The sequence below is a fragment of the Octopus sinensis genome, linkage group LG8, assembly GCF_006345805.1.
Source record: "Octopus sinensis linkage group LG8, ASM634580v1, whole genome shotgun sequence".
Taxonomy (NCBI): Eukaryota; Metazoa; Mollusca; class Cephalopoda; order Octopoda; family Octopodidae; genus Octopus; species Octopus sinensis.
The window spans coordinates 79,995,000-80,018,094 of record NC_043004.1 but is presented as its reverse complement, the minus strand read 5'-3'; the positions used below and the strand labels follow the sequence as shown (position 1 = coordinate 80,018,094).

At 38.0% G+C, this 23,095-nt stretch overlaps 1 protein-coding gene and 1 non-coding gene across 3 annotated transcripts in view; one reads left to right on the top strand and one right to left on the bottom strand.

The window, feature by feature from the left end:
* The window catches only part of LOC115214860 (unconventional myosin-VIIa), a 183,235-nt gene that overhangs the window by 9,136 nt on the left and 151,004 nt on the right, over positions 1-23,095 (bottom strand). For both annotated transcript variants that reach the window (XR_005000419.1, XM_036505518.1), the window contains exons 4-15: positions 20,250-20,396; positions 18,581-18,765; positions 17,495-17,616; positions 14,607-14,749; positions 12,642-12,755; positions 11,929-12,082; positions 10,768-10,844; positions 9,055-9,314; positions 5,325-5,403; positions 3,819-3,950; positions 2,647-2,782; positions 737-843 (exon numbers count right to left, since the gene is read on the bottom strand). Coding sequence is in view for 1 of the 2 variants with exons in the window: in XM_036505518.1 (XP_036361411.1) it covers positions 737-843; positions 2,647-2,782; positions 3,819-3,950; positions 5,325-5,403; positions 9,055-9,314; positions 10,768-10,844; positions 11,929-12,082; positions 12,642-12,755; positions 14,607-14,749; positions 17,495-17,616; positions 18,581-18,765; positions 20,250-20,396 (1,656 nt within the window). In the remaining variant the exon portion in view is untranslated. The remainder of the gene's footprint in view (positions 1-736; positions 844-2,646; positions 2,783-3,818; positions 3,951-5,324; positions 5,404-9,054; positions 9,315-10,767; positions 10,845-11,928; positions 12,083-12,641; positions 12,756-14,606; positions 14,750-17,494; positions 17,617-18,580; positions 18,766-20,249; positions 20,397-23,095) is intronic.
* On the top strand, positions 203-284 carry Trnaf-aaa. The gene has a single exon. It is a non-coding gene; the product is annotated as a tRNA-Phe (tRNA).

The window sequence follows — 23,095 nt, the reverse complement described above, 5'->3', positions numbered from 1 at the left end:
TATAATTGATCTCGATTAAAACCCTCCTTAAAAATTTTGAGTTAATTCATGTAAATGCTAGTAATTTCTTTTTTATCTTCAAAATTGATGGCAACAAACGCAACATATTTTTGATGAAAATGCTGACAAAATGGTCGAGCTGTATTAGAATGATCAAATTCATGAATTGTACATTTTTCAAAACAAAATTTCTTTAAAGGAAGTCATCGTGGCTGAGTGGTTACGGCGATGAACTAAAAATCCATTGGGGTTTCCCCACGTAGGTTCGAATCCTACTGGCGACGTCAATTATTTACTCTTTTTACAGGCGTAGGAGTGGCTGTGGTAAGTAGCTCACTTACGAACCACATGGTTCTGGGTTCAGTCCCACTACATGGCACCTTGGGCAAGTGTCCTCTATTATAGCTTTGGGCCGACCAAAGCCTTGTGAGTGGATTTGGTAGACGGAAACTGAAAGAAGCCCGTCGTATATATGTATATATATATATATGTATGTGTGTGTATATATGTTTGTGTGTCTGTGTTTGTCCCCCCAACATCGCTTGACAGCCGATGCTGGTGTGTTTACGTCCCCCGTAACTTAGCGGTTCGGCAAACGAGACCGATAGAATAAGTACTAAGCTTACAAAGAATAAGTCCTAGGTCAATTTGCTTGACTAAAGGTGGTGCTCCAGCATGGCCACAGTCAGATGACTGAAACAAGTAAAAGAGTAGAGAAAGAGTAAACAAATATTACCATGGTGACTTCAGAAACAAAGAGGTCGGTAAGGAATGCATTCGATGACGTTTGGATCAAGTGTATCAGATCCACACTAAAAGTGTCACGATTTTTTTCCAAGAATCCTAAAATAAGGAATGCATTCGATGACGTTTGGATCAAGTGTATCAGATCCACACTAAAAGTGTCACGATTTTTTTCCAAGAATCCTAAAAATTAAAAATAAAATTAAGAAAAACCATAAGCAATTAAAACAAACGAAAGCAATAATAATTTGTTATTTACAAACGAGAAATTTTAGGGTTCTACAAATTCGGACAATTCCAGGATTTGTTGTGGGTATTGTTTTAAAGGTGAATGTGCTTAAATATCATCAACTCCACCATGAATTGAAGAGGTTAATTATCTTTTACCACCTTTTACCACAAGAGAGATTTTCTTTTTTTTATGGTAGCTGCAGTTAAAATATGTCAAAAATATATTTTAACTGACCTAATGTTCATTTACTCCTAACCGCAGCTAGACTTACAGTTTTGCATCTGCCTAGGGTTATCTAACTTCAGTAGAATTATACGTCTGCTAGGGTAACTGCAGTGAATTTGCCTTTAGAAATTGAAATATGTCACAAACATATTTTAACAGAACGGGCCTCAAGGAAGTGAGATGGCTGAGTTCAAGCATTAGGCCTCATGGAGGCAAATTGGCCGAGCTCCTTTCGAATGTTGGGTCTCACAGAGGCAATGATCAAGACCTTTGGCCTTATGTTGTACTTTGGAAGAAGACCCATCAAGACAAGCAAAATCAGTCATGGCAGATACTGGTGTCACACAAATGGCACCTGTGCCAGTGGCACATAAAAGCACCCATTACACTCTCGGAGTGATTGGCGTTAGGAAGGGTATCCAGCTGTAGAAAACCATGCTAAATCAGACTGGATCCTATCGCAGCCTTCCAGCATTCCAGCCCAGTCAAACTGTCCAACCCATGCCAACATGAACAATGGACTTTAAATGATGATGAAGTTCATCTTTAAGTAAGATACAATCAACCAATCAATGCTCTGAATTATACGCAAAACTTCAAAAGATGTACAACAGAGGAAATCATCGGCTTCGTTTGTTGCATGTTTGAGTTGCCAAAAACCATTCCACTTGAAGCAACTTCCATACAATCTCCTTGTAAACAAAAGCACAGGCATATATACGATTGTATGGTTTCAGGGTCAGTCCTACTGGACAGCAAATGTCTTCTACTATTATCCCAAGCTGACCAGAGACTTGTCAGTGAATTTGGTAGTCAGAAACTCAAAGAAGACCAATACATGCGTATATCAATGTGTGTATATACACACATACATATATTCTTACACATGCATGCATGTGTCCTCGTTTACATCTGTCCTCTGCAAAACTTTTTGAGTTCCAAGCAGTGCTGGAGTCACTTCGATCAACAGAATAGTCCATTTGCTTTGCACTTTCAATATGTGAAATAAAAGATCCCTTACTTGAAAAACAAGTAAGGGTTAGCAACAGGATGGCTATCTACCTGTAAAAAGAATGGATAGCTCAAATGTTTTGCCACACTTGTTTCCATAGTTAAATCATTTATTCCATAACATTACATACTATTACATAACTTTACATTATTATGGAACCATACCATTTCATCAGGCAGTAATGAGCTTGTAACTAGCTAAATCAAACTGTATATACATACAATGGATTCCTTTTACAATTTCTGTCTACCAAATCTACTTACAAAGTTTAGGCCAGTTTGAAACTATAACAGAAGACCCAAGGTGCCACAAAGTGGAACTAAACTCAGAAACATATGGCTAGAGAGTAATCTTCTTAACCACGCAGCCAAGTGCAGTTGTGAAAGATTAGCAAAGACAGTAATAATGCAGCTAATTAAACAATAAAACCTACCTCTGGTATCATAAAAGACGACTCCTGCAAAGTGGTTGAGACCAAACACCATACTGATTTCTGATTTGGCTCGTAGATAGTTGCTGTTGTTGCCATGTTGTTGGTGGAGTTTACTCAACAGAGTCGAGTCTGTTCCCTGAAGAAACAAACAGAAATAAATTGTAAAGAAAATAGGGTCTGAAAGTTCATGTAGCATATGGTACCTTGTTTGTAGGATTCAAATAAAGGAAACAGGGTGCATTAACCTGTCTGAGACTGCTCTTAGTTCCATGATATGAACTTTTGGTTTCAATGTGATCAAATTTAACCCTTTAGTCACCGTATTTCTGTTGAGATGCTCTGTTTCATTCAATTAATTTTAAATATAACAAAGAATTTTGTAAAAGAACTTTGTTAAGCTAGTGTTAGGAACATAAATTGTGACTAAGGTTTGGCGGAAGATTTTAATTCAATACTTAGGAAAGTAAGACATTTGTACTACAGAGCCAGAAGCGGTTTTGGCCAGGTTGGTATCAAAAGGGTTAAACCTTGTGTCAAAATTTCACATTAATTTATGTTCCAAATACTAGCTTAATAATGAGTTATTTTACTAAATTCTTCATTCTTTGCAAAATTAATTAAACAAAGGCAGAGTATTTTAACAGAAATTTGTTAACAAAAGGTTTAGAGTGATCTAATTTAAAACCCTACATCAAAATTTCATGTTTATGTTTCAGAAACCAGCTTAAAAATGACAAAATTATTTTACTAAATTCTTTATTTTCAATATTGAATGAAACAATGTCAGAATATTTCAACAAAAATATGGTAATAAAAATGACAGGGGAGAAAGTAATTAACTTTAGCTGACAGCAACCGATGTTACACATTAATGTTTGAATTATCCAATGAGCAAGGCACTATGCAGTCACTCAAGCTGCTAGAAATAGCAGTCAAATCTTTTAGGATCACTCCCTGGTATCTTCAAAGAATGATAAAAACACACTAGAAAAATAAGTCTTGCATTTACTAAAATACAGGATAAGCACAGAGATGCAGTCTTCTCTCTGTGTCTTTTCTATCACTACTCATCGTTTAACGTCCATTTTCCATGCTGGCATGGGTTGGATGGTTTGACTGAGGACTGGGCTGACTTGGGACTAAAGAATATGATTAATGTTTTATCATCTTACCTTGGGAAATTTACTTTCTTCATCAATCAAAGAGATCAAATTCATTGGTTTCACAGCAATCAGATCAAGAGCATCCTGGTTATCAACAAATTCAATATGCTGCCAGTTGATGCCTTCACTGTTGTATTCTTCCTGGAAATTAAAAAAATGGATATAGTTTTCAAAACAACTGTTATTACTAAGGCAGTCGTTTATCAGTTAATGGAGTTGAAATATTTATGCTTTGTCTTTTTTGTTTTTTTTTACAAATGGAGTTAAAATCAACATCCTCATCATTATCATCGTTTAACATCCACTTTCCATGCTGGCATGGGTTGGATGGTTTGACTGAGGGCTGGCAAGCCAAGAAGCTGCACCAGGCTCCAATCTGATCTGGAAAGGTTTCTACAGCTTGATGTCCTTCCTAATGCCAACCACTCAAAGAGTTTAGTGGGTGCTTTTACCATGCCACTGGTATGGGAGCCAGTCTGGGGGCACTGGCATCGACCACATTTGGATGGTGCTTTTTACATATCACTGGCACAGGGAGCCAGTCAGGTGGCACTGGCATCGACCCACACCTGAATGATGTTTATTATGTGCCACCAGCACGATTATCATCATTGAATGTCCAGCAGTGGTGTGTGGTAAAGATGTGTGCTTCCTAACCACATAGTTTCAGGTTCAGTCCCACAGAGAGAGAGAGAAGTAGGCATAATGTATCGAAATTGTGAGAGATGTATCAAGTTGAAATATAGAATGATTTAACCCTTTAGCATTTAAAGTGGCCAAATCCAGCTCAAATATTCTATCATTTTATGTTCAAACTGGTCAGATCCAGCCTCTTGCACCTAACCTATGGGGTTCTAAGAACAAACAATCAAAGCTTCAAAGCTTTGGAATAATACACAACTAATTAAGAAATAATGTGATTAAATATTACATTTGACAGAATAATCTGAATGCTAAACGGTTAAAGAATATTTATCATTTAAAGACTGTTGTTTGCAAGTTTGCTTATTATGGGTGCAGACATGACTGTGCAGATGCAAAGTTCTCTTGGAAACCATGCTTCCAGATTTGGACCACCTGTATAGCAACATTTTGGTGCAGGACTCTTCTATCATTCACCTGGATTGACCAGTGCATTGTGAGTGGAATTTGGTAAACAGAATATGTCCAAAAGCCTGTAGCATGCACATGCATGCAAGTTATCATCATCATTTAACGTCCATTTTCCATGCTGGCATGGGTTGGAGGGTTTGAAAGGAGCTGGCAAGACTGGAGACCTACACCAGGTTCCAACGGTCAGCTTTGGCATGGTTTCCACAGATGGACGCCCTTCCTAAAGCCAACCACTTTACAGAGTGTACCTGGTGCTTATTATGCAGTGCCAGCATCACTGCTCTTTACACGGCACAATGGAAACAGAGCTTCAACTACGAGTCCAGTGTAAGAATTAAACCATCACATCCAAGCAACGTAATATTTGTAAATGGAATAAACAGACATTAAGATGGTATTTACCTGTTCCAACTTGAAGATATGCTGTACAAAAAACTGTTGGAGATTTTCATTGGCATAGTTGATACACATCTGTTCAAAGCTGAAATAAAAAACAAATAATTAATGACATTTAACTTAATTAGTGAGCAAATTTCTGTCCACCATTTTTAATTTAACAATTATCATAAAACAGCTTAGAGAAGGTTTATTAAACAGCAAGAACAACAATCTTAATCATCATTCAATGTTTAACGTCCGCTTTCCATGCTAGCATGGGTTGGCGAGTTTGACTGAGGGACTGGCAAACCAGATGGCTGCACCAGGCCCCTCAATTCTTGATCTGGCAGAGTTTCTACAGCTGGATGCCCTCCTAACGCAACCACTCCAAGAGGTGTAGTGGGTGCTTTTTAGGTCCACCGGCACGGGGGCCAGTCAGGTTGGGTACCTGGCAATGACCTCGCTCGAATAGTGCCCTTTTACGTGCCACTGGCATGGAAGCCAGTTGACTGCTCTGGCAACGATCATGCTCGAATGGTGCTCTTAGCACCCTACTAAAGACACCATTCGAGCGTGATCATTACCAGCATCACCTTACTGGCACCTGTGCCGGTGGCATGTGTAAAAGATTCAAGCGAGGTCATTGCCAGTACCGCCTGACTGGCCCCATGCTGGTAGCACATAAAAGCACCCACTACAATCTCAGAGTGGTTGGCGTTAGGAAGGGCATCCAGCTGTTGAAACTCTGCCAGATCAAGATTGAAGCCTGGTGCAGCCATCTGGTTCGCCAGCCATCAGTCATTCGTCCAACCCATGCTAGGATGGAAAGCGGACGTTAAACGATGATGAGGATGATGATGATGATGATTTCTCTTGGCAAAAAACAATGTCATTTTTTAAGAGGTACTTTTAAGAATTACTATTAAGCATTTGTCTCCATTAAAGATATAAAAAAAATACTACAGAGATGAATACTTGAAAGGTACCTTAAAAATAGCATTCAGGACAATAGGTTAGAAGATCACACAAAGTTAGCAAATCAAGGGCTTTGGGTTCAATCTTTGGAGTAGCTTAGGAACACCAACTTGAATGCACTTGGAGAGACAGTGCTAATCAAAACACTGATATCAGGTAGGTTAAATACAGGGTGTCCCAAAAGTTACAAAAGTGTTGGTACTTCATTTATGTTTTATTTTAAATTTACAGTACTTTAGCACCATATACCGTATGTATATAGGAAATACATGCAATGCTGCTGCTGCTGTTGTTGTTAAGCAACAAGACGGGTAGGGGTGATTAGGTAATGACCTAGGGCTTAGGGGAAGGAGACCCCAGACCTTGGAAAAAAAAAACTTTGGTCGTCTTGTTGTAGTCGAGGGCTCTTTGTTGACACTCGACACCACTGGGAGGTGGCCCTTGAAGTCTCTGGAAATGGAGATCTCTAGGTCCAAATTCTTGAACAGCTGCTGCTACTACTACTGCTGCTGTTGCTGCTGCTACTACTACTACAGCATCATCATCATCCTCTTCTCCTTCTGTCTGTCTGCTTTCAATGCTGGTAGGAGTTGGATGGTTCAAAAGGCGCCAGGAAGCTAGAGGACTGCATCAAACTCCAATGTCTTCTTTGGCATGGCTTCTATCACTGGATGCCCTTCCCAACACCAACTACTTCACAGGTTGTACTGGGTGCTTTTTATGTGGCACCAACACTAGAGAGGTTACCGAGTAACACACAAGACAAGTCTCACTCAACCGAGGCAAGGGAGTAAGTATTGAAGGGGATAGCTTTATGCCAGGAGTTAAAAAATTAAAATGTGACAGAGGGACAAGAACAGACGTGTTGCTGGAGGGGAAATACATCTTTAACTCCAACTGGAAAAGGAGCGGGTGGTGGTGATGGGGTGTCAGGGAGTATCTCAGATTATAAATATTTCCCTGAATTAACTTTTATTTTCAGATCTGATCTTAGTTTCCACATTTTTATTGATTATTCTCCGGGAACCAATTCACATTAAAATGGCTATTGGAACACTGTTGTTCATTTCTGTCAAACAATTAGTATAACAGCTGCTTTAGATTTAGTAATTAAATGCAATCAATAATTCATTTATCAATTAGTTCTGAAGTTTAATTATTAAATGATGGCAAAACAAAGTAAGGTCATAAAGAGATATTGCAATAACAGTAAATAACATTATTAAATGACAGTAAATTTAAAAGGCGTTACCAACGTCGCTTCACTGGCACCTGTGCTGGTGGTACGTGTAAGAAGATTCGAGCGAGGTCATTGCCAGTAACATCTGACTGGCCCCCGTGCCGGTGGCATGTAAAAAGCACCCACTACATTCTTGGAGTGGTTGGCGTTAGGAAGGTCATCCAGCTGTGGAAACTCTGCCAGATCAAGATTGGAGCCTGGTGCAGCCATCTGGTTCGCCAGCCCTCAGTCAAAATCGTCCAATCCATGCTAGCATGGAAAGCGGACGTTAAACGATGATGATGATATATACACACACACACATATATATATATATATATATGTTATATTCCATTAGGAATGTGGTAAAGTACAGTATACAGCCCGACCACCTTCAGAATTACACAGGACTATCGGTAGTATTATTATATATTTCCAAGTTTAAGCTTGGGCATTCATCACATGTGAATGTAAAATTGAAGAAATTGGAATCAAAGAAGGAGTATAGTTGGACATTTATTTATAATTTACTACAATCGTTTTGACACAACGTAGTTCTCCAAAAATACATGAATCTGATTATGCAACTGTTTGTTTGCATAATGAGATCTAGTTGTATTTCCTCAGATGATATACGAGTGTTGTCTCCATTGGTTTAAAATCATTGACTTCAAGACTGATGCCTCTGTTTGTCATGACTTGAATTTAGTAGCAGCAAACGCCATGGGTCTATCAGCCACTACTGAATTCAAATCGCAACGAACAGAGAAGACAGCCTTGAAGTCGATGATTTTAAACTAACAGACACAACGCGCAAATATCACCTGAGGAAACACAACTAGATCTCATTATGCAAACAAACAGTTGCATAATCAAATACATGTATTCTTGGAAAACTACGTTGCATCAAAACAATTGTAGTAAATAATAAATAAATGTCCACCTGTACTCCTCCTTGACTCCAATATCTTCAATAAACACACACATATATATGTGTCTGTATGTATATGTGGTTGTTACAGTCCATTTGTTTTGATATCACATGTTAGTTTTAAATGAACATCACTATCATATAAGCAGTATCCTTTGTTTCCACTCTTCCATGATAAAAAGTTTTCCTATAGAAAAATATTACCTTATATGGAAACAGGTAAGGGAATCTGGCTGTAGAAAACCTGCCTCAACAAATTCCATCTAACCCATGCAACCATGGAAAAGTGGATGTTAAACCAATTATGATGGTAAATACACTCAAATATGCACACTCGTATACATAATCTTTGAGACTGTTCTTTTCTTTTTAATCCTTTAGCATTCAAGTTATCCTGTCAAATGTAATCTTCTTTATTCACATTGTTTTGAATTAATCATGGATTATCTTGTAGCTTCAAGATATTGATGATGTGATTGTTTAATTTTAGAAGGATATTGTAAGGTAGGTGTAAGAGACCAGATCTGGCTGGTTTGAGCATAAAATGGGTAGAATTTCTGGGTGTAATATGATTGGTTTAAATGCTGAAGGGTGAAAACAACAGAACGTCAAGTAAACATTGTCCTTACCTATTATGATCAAAGTTCTCAAATCCAAATATATCCAAGACCCCAATACTAGTTCTGTAATGACTTGGTGAAATGGTAGGTTTGTAAATGGCCTCGTTAATCTTATCAACGATCCAAACAAACATGCGGCCATAGATGCCCTTCACAAAGGCATCTCTGACATCAACAGAGGCAGCTGTACCCATTGTAGATGTGACGCTGTCACCACGGGTGAAGATAGTACGAGTGGTCAGGGCATCGATGAGAGACTGTGAGTCCACCTGAATAACAAAATAAAAAAAACAACAACGATGAATGAAGATGGTCTTATGTATAAACATTCCTTTCTAGTCTAGGCAATAGGAGTGGGTGGCTAGTTGATGTAATCAACCCATGTGTTCAACAAGTAGTTAGCTCATTAATTCTGAAAGGATGAAAGGTAAAGTCAACCTCAGTGGAATTTTAAACTCAGAATGCAAAGACGGATGAAATGCCATTAAGCATTTTGCATGGCATTGACCCATAATGAAATATTGGCTTTAAAATTTGGCGCAAGGCCTGAAATTCTTCAGGATGGGGATAGTCGATGACATTGTCCCCGGTGCTTAACTGTTAGTCATTTCATCAACCTTGAAGAGATGAAAAGCAAAGTTGACCTTCTGGTAATTTGACCTCAAAATATAAAACCAGATGAAATATCACTAAGCATTTTGTCCAGGGTGCTAAGAACCCTGCCAGATTGTCACCTTATCTATAAATATTATGAGAGAGTAAAATAAAATTTAGATCTTTTTTCGGTTAGTTTGAGTGAAAAAAGGATACAATCTTAAGCTATTGATCATCCTGTTTCAATATTTTTATCACTCTTTTTAACCCTTTTGATATGGACTTGCCTGAGACTGCCTCTGGGTCTATAATACAAATTTCCCATTTTAAAGAGCCTTGCATCAAATTTTCATGTTATGTTCCAAACACCCAGCTTAACCCTTTCCATACTAACCTACATGAGGTTATCCTTGATTCTATGATAAAAATTTCTTGCTTTAAAGTGATCTAAATCACAGTCTTTCATCAAAATTCCACGTTGGTTTATGTGCCAAACATCAACTTAATAATGGCAAATCTATTTTATTAAATTCTTCATTGAGCCCAGCTAGTGCCACAGAGCAGAGGCCATTATGGTAGCAGCAGAAAATGTAAAGCGAGAAGACATTGTGACCTGTGGGCTGGAGTCTGGAGCATGTCTATGAGTAACTCTGTGCCAGTCAGTCAGGTGGCTCTTTTCTAGATCCAGTTAAGGACACCTCTATGGGCAGCATGGGCGTGCCCTCTTACATGTAGGAGTAAAACATTATTGTGTGCCTTACTCAAGCTTTGTAGAGTTTCAGTTGTTAAGGACAGGTGTATCTTCTGTCTCAGAAAAGGAATGCCAGTCCTTGGGATGCAGTTGCAGCTATATTAAAGATGTGTTTTTGCCAGAAGTGATCCTTGGTGATAGTGAAATATAATACTTGGAGTGATTGTGAAGGCTCTACTTGTACGCAGCTCGTGTTTAAGAGGGATGGCATGTGATTTTTTTTTTATGAGTAATGCTTGTATTTTGTTTTCTTTTAATGCTGAGAAAGAAAGAGAGAGAGAGAGAGAGAGAGAGAGAGAGAAAGAGAGAGAGAGAGAAAGAGAGACAAGATTTAGATGATGTTTTGGTGAAGAAAACATAATCAAATATAAACTTACTCCAAGCATTTGAGCAGCTTTTTTGACATGGGCAATGTCCAAGATTTCACTGGCATCAATATTGTTCACTTGAATTGCTGGACGATGAAGAAAGAGACGAGAAAAAGATGAAAGTATATATACATGAATATATGAGAGTTAAAAAAATTTAAAGATATGTTAGCTACTATACAAAACAGAAGAACAGAAGTAGATTTGGTAGATGGAAACTGAAAGAAGCCTCAAAAAGCACTGGTGCTGGTGCCACATAAAAAGTGGCTGGCAGCATTAGGAATGGCATCAAGCTGTAGAAACCATGCCAAAACAAACAATAGAACCTGGTTCATCTCCTAACCTTGCCAGCTCATCTCAAGCCATCCATGCCATGCCAACTTAGAAGATGGACATGAACATTTTCATTTAATGACCATTTTCCATGCTAGCAATATATATGCGGCAAGGTGGCAGAATCGTTAGCACGCCAGGTGAAATGCTTAGCGGTATTTTGTCTGCCGTTATGTTCTGAGTTCAAATTCTGCTGAGGTTGACTTTGCCTTTCATTATTTTGGTATCGATTAAATAAGTACCAGTTACGCACTGAGGTCGATGTAATTGACTTAATCCGTTTGTCTGTCCCTCTATGTTTAGTACCCTGTGGGTAATAAAGAAATAAATATATGGCATTAGGAAGAGCATCCAGCTATAGAAATCACCCCAAAGCAGAAAATAGGGAATGATGCAATCTTTTGACTTGCCAATTCTTATGGAATCATCCAGCCTATGCCAACACGGAAAATGGATGTCAAAATAATAATGATGATGATGTGTGTGTTGTGTATCTCTTTGTCTTGACATTGTGCAGTAGCTGTAAATGAGTGTCACTGTCCTACAAGCAGTGTCTGGTCATGGGGGAAAATGACTTCATTTAGAAACAAATAAGGGTTTGTGACAGGAAGGGCACCTTTCCTCTGAAATAAGTACCAGTTATGTACTTCGGGCTATCCTGTTGATTATAAACAATTTTACCCAATCTTACCAAATGTAGGGTGCCTCATGACAAGGGGTCACATTTTAAATACAAGTAACAAGGACTGCGACCAGCACATTTATCAAAGAAAGTGTATAACATGAAGTGATGCTATATATTCCTGTTGAGTTCACAGAAAAGAAGTCAATACTTACCATTGTAACGAATATTGCCAAGATGAAGCAAAGAAGCCAAGATTTTCAGAATTTCAACCACTTCATTATCTTTGAACATAAGAACTTTCATGGCTGAACGAATGTTGGCATATTCTTTTGCATCATCACGCCCTTCACACACCAGTGATTTACCCTGAGGGGAGAAAGATTGGCAAATAAATCTCAGATTAGCATGAGAGATTAGAATCTCTTTCTTAGAGAGAGAGAGAGAGAGAGAGAGAGAGAGAGAGAGAGAAAAAGAGAATGTTATGGAAAGATGATTGGATGAATAGATAAACAAACATGAAGACAAACAAGTAAAGAGACGGAAAGACAGGCTAAAATAGGAAAAGGAAACAGATGATTAAAAATTTGAAGAGAGAGAGAGAGAGAGAGAGAGAGAGAGAGAGAGAGAGAGAGAGAGAGAGAGAGAAGGATTGAGAGAGATAATTAGGTAGACATAATGAGGTAAAGAATCAGAAGGTAAAGCAGAGAGAGAGAGAGAGAGAGAGAGAGAAATTGAAGTGTATTATGATGATGTACAACAGAGAGACGGGATGTATAGTGATGATGGTTTATACAATGGAGGGGTATAGACAAAGCAGGCAGAAATGATGTGTGTGTGTGTGTGTGTGTGTGTAAGAGGGGGAGAGAGAACAAGAGAGAGTATATATTGAGCATGTACAAGAAGCAGTCAGAAAAGTGTGATTTACCTGAGTCAAGTAGTAATAGTTTTTAGCATCGGTCAGCTCAAACTGAGCTTTCTCAGCAGAACTCATTCCAGCTAGCATGCAGTAAAATATGTGATAATTCCTTTCATCAGGGGCCTGGAATGAAAGGAGGAAAAGGAAGAGGATGAGCAAGAGTCGGTGCATCAACTGAATCCTAATTGGTGTTCTTTATTAACGACTTTGGGTTTCTTCATAAAATGACAATCATTGATTGTTGCTGTTGTTGTTTAACTTCAGGTGGGACCTGATCAGATTTATAATGAAAATGTATTCCAGTCATGACTCTCCTATCTTTTGAGCTTTGAAACTCGATTTGGTATTGCTACAGTACAGTTGCTGGTCTGTTGATGTTGCTCCAGTATGACCATTGTTATTGATCTATTGACATTTCTACAATACAGTTGTTATTACTGATCTGTTGGTAATGCTACAGTATGGTCGTTGCTGTTGATCTGTTTGTGTTACTGCAGTATGGTTATTAATCTGTTTGTGTCAGCACAGGATAATCCTGTGCTGTAAGATAATCACCGTCACAGTAAGATTATAGTTACAGCATGATCGCGACTGTGTTGTATATCCTTTCAACTGGAGGCACAAGGCCTCAAATTTTGGAGGGAGGGGACTAGTCAATTACATCGACCCCAGTGCATAACTGGTACTTAATTTATCGACCCCGAAAGGATGAAAGGCAAAGTCAACCTCGGTGGAATTTGAACTTAGAACGTAATGGCAGACGAAATACGGCTACGCATTTCGCCCAGTGTGCTAACGCTTCTGCCAGTTCGCTGTCTTTATATATAATAATACCGTTGCTAATCAGTAGTCATGGCAACAATATGAGTACCGTTCTCTTAGTGCTGCTAATAATGGTTCCCATTCTATCAGCATTTCTAAATGTTGGTCACTGTTCTCTTGGCATGGTTACAGATCTGTCTGTAACCAATTATTCAGTGGTGATTGATAGAGATCAATCAACACTCTGTTATAAATTATAATTATTGATTCATTAATCTATTGATCAAATGTCATTTGGTTGAATATTGGTCAATCAAAATCAATCATTATTCTCTAACTGATATTTTTATCATTAAAAAAACATTAAAAGTATTCTTACAACATAGCTTCATCATTAATCAGCCTACTGTGTGCTTAAGAAACCAACTGCATGGTTTCAAGTTCAATCCTACAAGGAGCCTTGGGCAAGTTTCTTCTACTACGGTCCAGAGTTGATCAAACTTTGTCAGTAGACTGGGCAGATGGAAACTGAAAGAAGCCCATGTATATATGCCATATGTATACCCTATTTCCTATGGTGGTAAAACTGTACTTCTAGAATTACCCATCATTTGATGGGGAACACTAGTTTAAAAATAATTTCTAAAAGGCCACTTAAAGGTGCAGGCATGGCTGTGTGGTAAGAAGCTTGTTTACCAACTACAGGTTCTGGGTTCAGTCCCACTGCATGGCACCTTGGGAAAGTGTCTTCTACTATAGCCTCAAGCCGACCAAAACCTTATGAGTGGATTTGGTAGATGGAAACTGAAGGAAGCCCATCATATAGATATGGGCATGTGTGTATGTATCCCACCATTGCTTTACAACTGGTGTTGGTGTGTTTATGTCCCCTTAACTTAGCAGTTCAGCAAAAGAAGCTGATACAATAAGTACCAAACTTAGAGAAAATAAGTACTGGGGTTGATTCGTTTGACTAAAAGTTCTTCAAGGCAGTGCCCCAGCATGGCCACAGTCTAATAACTGAAACAAGTAAAAGCTAAAAGATATTTATCACAAGGTATCATTTATCTATAAAAATATTTTTGTTAAATTGTTGTAGTCATAAATATGGATAATGAATGAAGACCACCACATCCTGGCAAGAGATAAAGAAATATATTACAAAAGTATCAAAGGATACATTAAGAGGTGTGTTTAGGAACTGGATCTCACCTGATTCACAATTCTTGACTTCTCTAAAAGATATTGGTCAATCCTGGCACCTTCAATTGATCCAGTGCTATTGAAGTGAATATCAATATATTTCCCAAAACGGCTAGAATTATCATTGCGGATTGTTTTGGCATTGCCAAATGCTGAAGAAATTAGAAAATAAAAAACAAAATAATTACAAATATTTTGAAAAGAATCAAATTAAAATTTTGCAGACAATAGAACCAAGAAGAATGTTTAATTCCTCTAATATTTTAGAATCAGTTTTTCAAGAAGCTATGCAGACATCACAGAACAGTGGTTCCCAGCCTGTGGTTCTTTGGGTCCACAAAGGCAGAACTGGGGGTTCATGAACTAAATTCAAAATTTCATATATGTATATATATATATATATATATATATATATATATATGAACACCTAATAACCCAACAGTGTATCTTTTCAACCCTTCTGATGAGATTTTGCTTAATATAATGATTTAATTATTGTAATTTAATCTTTAGGCTAAATTGAAACAGCTGTAAGAGAATATATTGGATTTTTGTAGATAATAAATTATATTAATGCTATATCTTCATTTCCTAAATTTTCTTTTTTGAATATTTATAAATCAAGATTTATATTTAGGCGTAATATTTTATGAATATTATTATCCACAAAAAATACTAAGCAATGAATCAATATTTCATTGGATATTACTATCCCTTAACAAGGCTATTTAATCTCTAATTGAACATCATCATCATCATTTAACTTCTGTGTTCCATGCTGGCATGGGTCAGATGGTACCACAAGAGCCGGCCAGGCCAAAGCCTGCATCAGACTTCTGTGACTGTTATGGCAGGATTTCTTCAGCTGGATGCCCTTCCTAACACCAACTACCCATCAGAGTGGACTTATATATATATGTGGAATATATAAGCTTATTAAAAGGGGTCTGTGAGAAAACTCATTTAAATAAAAGGTTGGGAGCCATTGTCATACAAAGAGGAATCTTTTTATAGGAAGACTAAGAGACCTTATTAGAACTGTTTACCCCTTTTGCTTTTCCTAACTGTACAGCAAGCAACCTGTCCCTCTAACCTATATGTTAGAAAAACAAACACACAGATTATATACAAGTATTTTCATTATTTTGTTTAACTTTTCCAAACTGTGAAAATGGAAAGATATTTTTGTTCAGTCTAACCTTTTGACTAACCTTTCACGCATGAAAGAACAAGCAATTCTCTCACACGAGATCAATCAATCATCTTTCGAAAATATTATTCTGTTAGCTTAATATTTTTCTACACTAAGTATCTGTTATGTTGCAATACAACTTCTCTTTATTTGCAATTAATAATAATTATATCTCCATGACATATCCAAGTCTAAGCATGTTTTCTCCCACTTTTGATCTGACCAACATCACTGCAGCCATACCACTGTCGTTCTCATAGAATCCTTACCTTTTCTTGTCAATGGCAACAACTGAGATTACACAAATAACAAGTTCTGTAATTTATCAAAAACTATTTATTTATTTTATTTTATTTATTTATCATTGTCTGATGTCATGGTAACTTGATAACTGGTCTGAAAAACCTGAACATTGAAACAATGGGTTTTTAACAAAATAGCTTCCAAAACTGGGTGCTGTTTTACGTATGTATGTACATATGTACATACGTATGTATGTATGTATGTATGTATGTACATACATCCGTATGTATATATGTACATATGTATGTATGTATGCACTTATGTATATATATGCCCTGTGTATGACTTTAAAACTGCATCTGGTAGTGGGGCCCTGTTATGGGAATTCAAGAGTTTTGAAGAATGTGGAACCACCATTTATCCATTATTGTTTCCAAGTCTCTTCTGACCCAAAACAGTAACACCCATTAGGGTCCCAGCTATGGGTTAACTAACACTGGGAGTGAATGACCCCTACTTCTTGTGATAAATTCCTTCTAGGAGAAGGGAATCCCTTGTAGAAAATCTTGAAGTGAATATTGGTTTCTGGTCGTCTCAGCCTCTGTTGTGCCACTGGTTTTTATAGCTGATTCCATTGAAAAATGTATCCAATGCTGTGCAACACCTTTTCCATTTGAAACAGATATTTCTTGGACTCTTGGAACATTTGCATGGATTTACTGAGTTTAAGAAGTGGTCTTGAAATGATTTCCACCATGTATGTTTGTTATTATTCAATCTTATTTCAAGATTTCTTGTCAATAGAGAAAGAGCTGGTTTCTAGCCTAGATCCAAGGTTCCTTCATTGGAATTTCAACAACATCAATCAGATATTCGTACATGTATGTATAGGTTCAAGTATTTGGAGTCAATACATGTGTGGGTCAATATATTTTGTTTTATACAGGCTCATACATACGGCTGCTGCATGTCTAGACAATTGCACATGTACTTATATGTTAAATTTTTGGAAAGTTTTGCGTATTTTGACAATTCTCTTGATGGTTGTGTCTGTAGTCTTCTAATTAGCGTTTTCCTTTCTGCTTTAGAAAACACTCATTTCTCAAGATTTGTGTGCTAAGGTAGTTTGTTTGATATTCTAGTGCTCCAATATTTACAGGTATAAACCTAAATTTGTAATCCAGGTAGAGCAGCTGTAAATTCTTCAATAGTTCAGCAATGGTGTTTTCTTTGCTGCTGATTTTTAGTTTTACGTTGACATCAACTAAGCAGTTAAATAATTGATTGATTGATTGATGGAGGGATGTTTGTATGTCTATCAGCAGCTGCAGATTTCATTCAATATAGAAGGATTTCATAAAATAACAAAAAAAAAAAGTTTGAAACAGAAAAAACTAAAAATGATTTAAGCAAATGTTTCTAAACATTTCTTTGGGAAAGGAAACGCCATATAATTTCTTACCTTCCATAATTGGATTAGCTTCCAATATCTGCTGCTCAATCCATGAATGCTGACCACTGATGGCAGCTAAAAACTGTAAAATCAATTTAGTACTCTCTGTTTTGCCAGCTCCTGATTCCCCACTGTAAAATAAAACAGACACCACCATTAAGTATTGAGTTCTACTAGACATAAAAATTTGTGACTTTAAAAATTATTCATAACCATCATTTAACCCCTTCGATACTGTCTTTATTTTGAGATGTTCTGTGTTTCTTTCAATTACTTTAAATATAACAAAGAATTTAGTAAAATAACTTAGTTATCATTCAGCTAGTGATAGGAACATAAATTGCGACTAAGGTTTAGTGGAAGATTTTAATTCAAAACTTATGAAAACAAGACATTTGTACTAGAGAGCCAGAGGTGGTTTCAGCCAGGTTGGTAATGAAAGGGTTAATGTTCATGTTCCATGCTGGTACTAGTTGGACAGTTTTACAGAGTGCAATGGGTGAGAGGCGTGTATTGTGCCCCAATGTCTGCTTCAGCACAGTTTCTACTGCTCACTGCTCTTCCAAATGCCAACCTCCTTACATGTTCTGGTGGTTATCGTTTTCATGGCATCAGCACTAATGAATTCACCCTGCAACTTGTAAGACTGGAGACCCTCTGTGACTGAGTAGGACCACAGCAGAAAGGGAGATGGATTTATGTTAGGAGATGAGGGGGTTAAAGTATGAGAGATGGGAGCCAAAACAGAACAAGTTTCTTCTTGTGGAGGGGCTACATGGCTATTTACTTTATAGAAGAGAGGGTGGGAGTGACTGGGGTGAAGAGAGAGGGAGAAAGAGAGAGAGGTGAAAGTGGTGGTGGTAGTAGTAATAGTAGTAGTGATGATGACAGTAGTGGTAGAGGTCGTGGCAGTTGTGACGGTGATAGTGGTGGTAGCATGGTGATGGTAGTGGTGTAGGGTGGTGGTGATGGTGGTGACAATCATAATGGTGGTGGAGGGTGGATGTAGCGATGATGAGATAATTACAGTAGCACTTCACCCACTAATTACAACAACACCTTACACGCTAATTACTATAATAATGTGTTCGTTACCTGATAATTACACACTGGTCTTGTTGGTATCTTTTCATACTGAAATAAGAGTTGTCAGCAATAGCAAATATGTGAGGACTGAGTTCCCCTATTTTTTTGTCCCTGTACATCTGAATGATTTCAGGTGTGTAAATAGAGAGCACCTGGTAGGGATTCACAGCAACAAGAATTGATCCAGTGTAGGTCTGTAAATATAAGAAAATATCTTTTATATGGAACTTCAATGCTATTGTAGGATGAATGTTTTTTTCAGCAAAATGTGCTTCCATAGAATATTTATGTAAGCATTCACTCACAGCACAGAAACACAACTAATACACACACACACATTCACTACACAAACAGATATACAACACAGTATATACGACAATAACATATACACACACAGCACAACACAACACATATACAACCCAATACATAAACACACAATTATAATTAATAACTAGGAACTTTTTAATAATAATAATAATGAGGAGACCTCCTTCGGTCATGAATGACCATGGGATTGCACCTAGAAAGTTAACCTCCCAGGCACAAGTCCGTTTGTGGAAGGCCAGCAGTCGCCCATGCATACCGGCCTCTTTTCTCCATGCCACCAGTGTTATCCAAGGGAAAGGCAAAGGGGCTGATACAGCTTGGCACCAGTGACGTTGCAACTCGTTTTTACAGCTGAGTCAACTGGAGCAATATGAAATAAAGTGTCTTGCTCAAGAACACAACACACAGCCCAGTCCGGGAATCGAACTCACTACCTCACAATCGTAAGCTCGACGCTCTAACCACTGAGCCATGTGCCTTCACAATAATAATAATAATATTAATAATGATAATAATAAAAAAAATCCTTTCTACTATAGGCACAAATTTAGTGGGGGTGGGGACTAGTTGATTACATTGACCCCAGTGTTTCATTGATACTTAATTCATTGACCCCAAAAGAATGAAAGGCAAAGTCGACCCCCGGTAGGGTTTGAACCCAGGCCATAAAGACAGATAAAATGCTGCTAAGCATTCTGCCTGGTGTACTAATGATTCTGCCAGCTTGCCACATTTTTTATAATAATAACAATAATAAGAGAGTCAATTACATCAACCCCAATGTATAGCTGGTACTTATTTTATTGACCCTGAAAGGTAGAAAGGTAAAGCCGACCTCAATGGAATTTGAACTCAGAAAGTGGAGACAGACAAAATGCAGTTGGGTATTTGGCCCAGCATGTTAATGATTCAGCCAGCTTGCTGCCTTCAATAATAATAATAATAATAATAATAATAATGATGATGCTGATAATGATAATGGTTTCAAATTTTGGTGCAAGGCCGGCATTTTCTGGGTCAGCGGTAAATTGATTAATTTGACCCTAATGCGCAACTGGTATTTATTTTATCGACCCTGAAAGGATGAAAGGCTAAGTCAGGCTTGGTGGAATTTGAACTCAGAATGTAAAGCTGGACAAAAGATGGTTAATTGATTCCATTGATCCCAGTACTTGGCTGGTATTTTATCGACCCTGGAAATTGACCGTGGTGAGATTTGAACTCAGAACATAAAGATTTGGAAGAAATATGACGTAATGATGATACTGATAATGAGCATGGTGATGATGAACAACAAGAGCCAATAGTCCCAAAACATGAGACTATGAAGAACAGAAGTGTTAGTACTTACATAGATTAAATCGTCCATGTATCGTATGAACAGATTTCTCAGTATACCAGCCTCGTTCAAATCTCCCAATCCAATCATGTCTTCCACCCCGGAAACGGAAGAAGTGTGCATGTGACGAATTTGTCTTTTGCCGTCAACCCATATCTCCTGCAAAAATAGAAATATCAAAATATTAGTTGATGTTGATTGGTTAACAAGATGGTTTTTGAAGAAGAAAAAGGGAAAAATATACCCTAGCATAACCACAACCCAGCAGCAAAAAAAAAATCATCATTAAAAGACATATAAAACAAGTAAAAAAAGAAACATTAAATTCTATAAAAATCCTTATAAATATTTGGTTCTAATTTTTGTCTGCCTAATGTGAAGATGTGCGGCTGCGTCACTGGAAAAAGGATATATATTTGCCAAAGAGGCCTACTTTTCATCGACAACTGTGATTGTCACACGCTGATGATGGGTCAATACCCAGAAACTCAAGTCCATGTGTATCATAGGTTGAAGACGGGAAGGATGGCTTCCCTTTGCAAATACTGATAGGGCACAGAAAATGTGTCAATAGCCAGCTGGAGGAGGTGTCCCCCTGGGGCTACAAGGTACAGTAGCATCCAGCCTTAGGGGTTAGCCACATTTAAGTGGCAAATATACTTCATGAGATATATATATATCTCCAGTGAAGCGACGTTGGTAATGATGACACTTGAATGGTGCCCTTTTATGTGCCACGGGTACGGAAACCAGTTGGCTGCTCTGGCAACGATCATGCTCGGATGGTGCTCTTGGCACCCTACTAGCACATGTACAAGTGCCAGTAAGGCGACGCTGGTAACAATCATACTCGAATGGTACCCTTTTATGTGCCACTGGCACGGAAGCCGGTTAGCCGCTCTGTCAACGATCACACTTGTATGGTGCTCTTTGCACCCCGCTAGCACAGATACCAGTCATCGAATTGATTTTGATTTCACTTGCCTCAGTGCAAAATTCAAAATTTACATTATATAAAAATAATTAACCTATGAAAATACAAATATCTGCCTCAGATATCCATTGTGTTAGGTAAATACAATCTTAATCAATAATTCAGTGCTTTAATCGTTTCATTATCATATTTTTGTTGAAATACTCTGCTTTTAATCCTTCAGGATTCAGATTATCCTGCCAAATGTAATCCTTATTTATCCCTCATTGTTTTGAATTAATCATGCATTATCTCATAACTCTGAAATTTCAATGATGTAACTTTACATTCAGAAAGACATTGTAGGCTAGGTGTGAGAGGATGGATCTGGCCAGTTTCAACATAAGAAGGGTAGAGTATTTGAGCCAGGTACAATTAGCTGAAATGTGAAAAGATTAAAATAGCCATCTATGTAGTAATACTTGTTGATAGGCCAGTTTCCGCAGTATTTTTCCTGAGATAACATCTCTAATCGACTTTCTGTGTTAAAAACAAAATAAATATCAGAGGGAGAGGAAAGTTCATCCCAGTGCATTTCAAACCTTATGGGACCTTTTCCATGGCACATACTTGTAGCCATATATAATTGTAACTAACTGTGGATGTGGACAGTTGCATATGGACGAGGACAGCAACATAAAGAAGTGCCAATTCCTAATTGTGGCAAAAACCAGCGGAAGCGATATCAAATGATCATGACTTTTGGTGATTTACTGTGCTTGGGAAGACTCATCAGGTCAAGTGAAATCGTAGTCGCAGAGAGTGATGGTGACATATAAAAGGCACCCTCCACACACTGTGGAGTGGGTGGCATTAGAAAGGGTATCCAGCTGTGGAAACCAAGTCGATACCAGACTGGAACCTGGTACAACTCTCCAGTTTACCAGTTCCAGTAAAACTGTCTAACCCATGCCAATATAGAAAATGGATGATGATGATGATGATGATGAGGGTGGTGGTGGTTATGATGATGATGATGCTGATGATGAACTACTACAAAGCATTTTGTCTTGGCGTTCCTTTCGCTGATCAATTGCCAGTAAATATTTTAGAGATATTATATAAACTGTGAATGATGTACATATAAAAAGGTGTATATATACAGGCTCAACTTACTGACTTACAGATATCTAAAGCTACACTGTGCTTGCGGAGACCTATTGAGTCAAGTAAAATCAAAAATCAAATCACAATGGAAATTGTGGTTGTGGCTGATGCCAGTGCCGTCTGACTGGCTCTCGTGCTGGCAGCACACAATAAGCACCATTCATGCATGCGTCATTGCCGGTGCCACCTGATTGGCTCTCATGCTGGTGGCATGCAATAAGCATCATTCAAGCGTGGGTCATTGCCAGTGCCGCCTGACTGGCTCCCCGTGCCGGTTGCACATAAAAAGTATCATCCAAACGCAGTCCATGTCAGCCCCCCACCTCCGCCCGCCCTGACTAGCTCTTGTGCTGGTTACACATAAAAAACACCATCTGAACGTGGCCACCTAACTGGCTCCCATCGTGCCGGTGGCACGTAAAAAGCACCCACTACATTCTAAGAGTGGCTGGCATTAGGAAGGGCATCCAGCTGTAGAAACCTTGCCAGATCAGATTGGAGCCTGGTGCTGCCTCATGGCTTGCCAGTCTTCAGTCAAACCGTCCAACCCATGCCAGCATGGAAAATGGATGTTAAACGATGATGCTGATAATGATGATGTATATACACCATTACTATTTTGGTACCATATTTCTGTTGAAATATGCTGCCTTTCTTTCAAATATTTTTGAAAATATCGAATTTAGTAAAAGTAACTTTGTCATAATTAAGTTGGTGTTTAGAACAAATTAACATGAAATTTTGATACAAGGTTTTAATTTATATCAATTTAACCCTT